Genomic DNA, 3,687 nt, shown 5'->3' on the forward strand with positions numbered 1-3,687 from the left:
CTATGGTGCAAGGACCCCTGTCTGAGTGAGAAGTGCTGAGAGGACACTAAAAAGGGGTTACTGCTAACTCTGGGGAGAAAGCAATGCTGTATTGGACCAGCCACTAGAAGAAGGTGTCTCTATGCCCTCTTCCATGAACACAGAGATGCAGTCCTGTTTAAATGAAACTTAAAAATCAATGTCCTTTCTTCCAGGACTCGGTCTGGCTGCACTTCCCTACCCATGATATAGCCACAAGGTCATGCAACAAAGAAGGCCTTAAAACGATTGTGCACAGAAGCTGAGAGAGAAACAAACTGTCCATGCCCAGAGAGCTTGCCTGGGGCAGTGAGGAGCAGCAGCGAGGGATGTGGTACGCAGCACACCCAATGCACCTGGTGCTCGTGGGGGAAAGCTACTGGCTAAAGGCAGGCCCTGCAGCTCGCTGTCCGCAGCCGCGGTTCTCGATCTCGTTAGACTCGAGGCACCCCTTGGAGTTTGCCAGCTCTCCATTTTCATTTGCATTTTTGGCTATGGAAAAAGAGTAGGGCAATTTTTCTGTTGCAAAAAAAAGACCCCATCAGCTCAGAGTATTTTGAACACTGTGGATTCCTATTTGAAATCTCTGTGTTGATCTTGTGAATTGTGTTTGCCTGCCTAGCAGTGCTCACAATGTGTCTCATCCCATCTGTCTCCCCCTTCCACAGCACCCTTGAAAGGATCTCCAAGCACCCCAGGGTGCCACAGTACACTGCTCGAGAATCACTAGTATACCAACCGGGTTGATTGGACACCACTTCTTTGCACCCACTGGGGTCAGACACATGGACACCCAGAAGAGGGAGCCAGCCATGTACCTGGAGCACCGTTGGCTCTCAATATCTCTGAGATTTAGGCAGGTCTTAAGCCCGTAGGCCTGCTGGATCTATCCACAGGCCTGGGCTGCACTGTTGCCCATCGTTGTTCCCCTGAAGCAGCATGTTATATCTAGCAATCATGACAGGGGCTTTGGAAATACTACTGGGCCCCATTCTTCTCACATTTTATCCAAGACTGATTTTTCTTTTTCCTCCTCTTTTATCAAACCGCTCCAAAACTGTCCTTTCACTGGGTAGTTCATGTGTCCCATCCTTCCCATGAGGCTAGTTGGGTATACCAGAGATTGGACATGGTTTAGGTCCCACTAATGTTTTCTAGGCCTTTTTGCTTGGGGAAAAAATACCCTGGCCATGCCCTAAGCATCCCCCACTTTCCTATTTGCTCTTTACCCGGGAGCTTCCTCAAAGGCACAATCTGCCATGGCCCAGAGTGGATAAGGAGAGCAGATCCCTCCATGCTGGCCAGAGATGGGAAGAGCTGACTCCAAAGCAAGACAAGAAACTCCTTTATTTCCAAGGGCCAAAAAGCACTGCCTCAATTGCACTCCTAGCCCCTGAGACCTCAAGATAAAGCCAAATGTGGTTAAACCCTTGGCTTGACACTTCATCCCAGGAGCATCCACTTGAATTCCCTTGAGGAGGCAAATCTTACCTCCAAATCCTGCGTCCCAGTTCCTGTTGGGGTCCACACCTCTGCAGGAAGATCCAGCATTGATGGATCGGGTCTTCCGCCACATGCGGTTCTGGAAGCATAAAATGGTCTTAGTGGAGTCCTTTGTCAGTGGGCCACCCCAGTCCTCATCTCTACCAGTCTTTTGTGCTGCTTTCCCCCATGGCTAACAGCAGCTCTTTCCAGGGCTAGTTGATTGTGCAGTACTGGTAGGGCAGAAAGGTTCAAAGCCTGTTGTCTAGACATAGAGCGGCCTCGTTCTGCTCTTATTTATGCAGGAGTAATCAATGGAGTTCCACCATTATAAAGCTGAGAGAGAAGAGCAGTGTCGAGGATAAAATGGACCAGAACGCAAGAGATGTGGGCTGTTTCCGGCTCTGCCACTGACCAGCTGTGAAAAGCTGGGTGAGTTGTTTCCCCTCCATTTCCCTGCTGCCCGCAACCATCCGTGTGTTGCCTGTCTTGTCTTTCTGCAAACACTTTAGGCTATATGCTGCCTGTCTGTGGCCAAATAGCACCCAGGCCCCTGGGACCCTAATCTTAGTTGGCATTTCCAAATGTCCGTACTCCCGATATCAAATAGAGCCAATGATGAAAACAAGATGCGCACAGCCAGGATATGTCAAGACCTTAACCGCTTTCAGGTGCATTTGCCATGTTAGCCCAGTTCACAAGCTCATAGCAATTACAGATCGATTTCCTGACCCAGCTAGTTCCCATTACATCTATTTTGGTGCCACGCAGCAAGTTCTTCCATGTCAAGAATAAGACGAGCTCTCAAGCTTCTGCTAGATTTCATGCTGCCTCCCGGCTGCTGTGATCATGGCCAACTGCATAAAGTGCCCCCTCTTCCATAGGAATACGGTGGTGGAGGATCAGGAGCCTTGACCATTTGTAGACATGCTTACTGTTTTCTAGACCGTGTTAACTGATTCGCATCACACCATTCCAACCAAATTTCCATTCAAATTATGGGCTAATAGACTATCATTGACCATCACAACAGGGGATGCTGGCTGTACATAGTCAATACATCTGCTAGCCCCTTAACAGGCTCAATTTGCATCTTTGGTGTGTGAGTTTATGCGTAATTAGGAGGTGATAATAAGCCTGTTTAAGCACTACTACATTGTTGTAAACCTACTGACAGTTATCTAAAGTGCTGTTCCAGAAGCCATAATGGGTGCCATTGACCTGATAATGGTGAGGTGTTGTTGGCACTTTTGACTTTGACAGGCTCTGTTGCATTGCAAAAACCCAACTGAATTTCCCTTGCAGGGACTGATATTTGCAATGCTTATCTGAGTTCCTAAGGACTGTTTTTCCTAAAGCAATGCCATATATACACGTTAATTAATACAGTTTAAATGGCCTAATTTGGACTGCCCTCGTCTGCGTTAACTTTAATCCTCATTCCATGAGGACTACTTCATTAGGACTGGAGCCAATTTTAATTCGAACAGTAAATGTCCACGTATACGTAGTAACAGCAGTAGTCTGGATTAGACCTAGAATAATGTGATATCGATAAACGGCCCTTGAGAGCACTCGGAGAGTTGCAGGAAACCCTCTTCCTTCTCCACATACACTTCCCACCCATGAATTTGTTTCCCCAAAGTCCTAAATTAGAGATCTTGACATTATCATAATACCCAGCAAAGCCTGGGGGGAAAAGGGAGGGGTGGGGGGGGAATACCTTGGTGTGGGTGAAAACGAAGCCATCAGGGTTGGTGATGATTTCCAGGAAGATGTCCATTTTATCCAGAATGGCGGTCAGAGATTCATCTTTGCCATAATCACTGATGATCTGAACAAGGCCAAGACGCCCTCAGGCATAAGTGCACTAATGATGCGAGCGCTGTGCCTCGCTGCACACGCAGAGCCAAGCCCTCGGCTGGAGTAACTCGGCCTCATTCCACTGATTATATCTTTTATAGCAGCTGAGGCCCACTATCCCTTGATGACTGCAACCCTTGAAGCCATGAAGTTTGTCATGGCTGTTTCATTAGAGCAGGGTGCTTATGGTAGCCCCTTATGCCAGCCCTCCATTCCTGCCTCTTTCAGGGCCAAATCTTATTCAGTTGACCTCACCAGCCCTTAACTGGGTGAGCGTGTTACTCCCCACCAAGCCAAAGGCATCCCAACCTTGCAAGCAGGACC

General features: G+C 48.1%; 1 protein-coding gene across 1 annotated transcript in view; it reads right to left on the reverse strand.

Annotated features, from left to right (window-relative positions):
• Window positions 1–3,687, reverse strand: part of LOC109292274 (carboxypeptidase A1-like) — a 33,225-nt gene that overhangs the window by 4,316 nt on the left and 25,222 nt on the right. Inside the window, exons 7-8 of the mRNA XM_019509663.1 lie at window positions 3,224–3,334; window positions 1,510–1,600 (exon numbers count right to left, since the gene is read on the reverse strand). Of these exons, the coding sequence (XP_019365208.1) occupies window positions 1,510–1,600; window positions 3,224–3,334 (202 nt within the window). The remainder of the gene's footprint in view (window positions 1–1,509; window positions 1,601–3,223; window positions 3,335–3,687) is intronic.

The sequence above is a fragment of the Gavialis gangeticus genome, unplaced genomic scaffold (assembly GCF_001723915.1).
Source record: "Gavialis gangeticus isolate Ggan-Ray unplaced genomic scaffold, GavGan_comp1, whole genome shotgun sequence".
Classification (NCBI taxonomy): domain Eukaryota; kingdom Metazoa; phylum Chordata; order Crocodylia; family Gavialidae; genus Gavialis; species Gavialis gangeticus.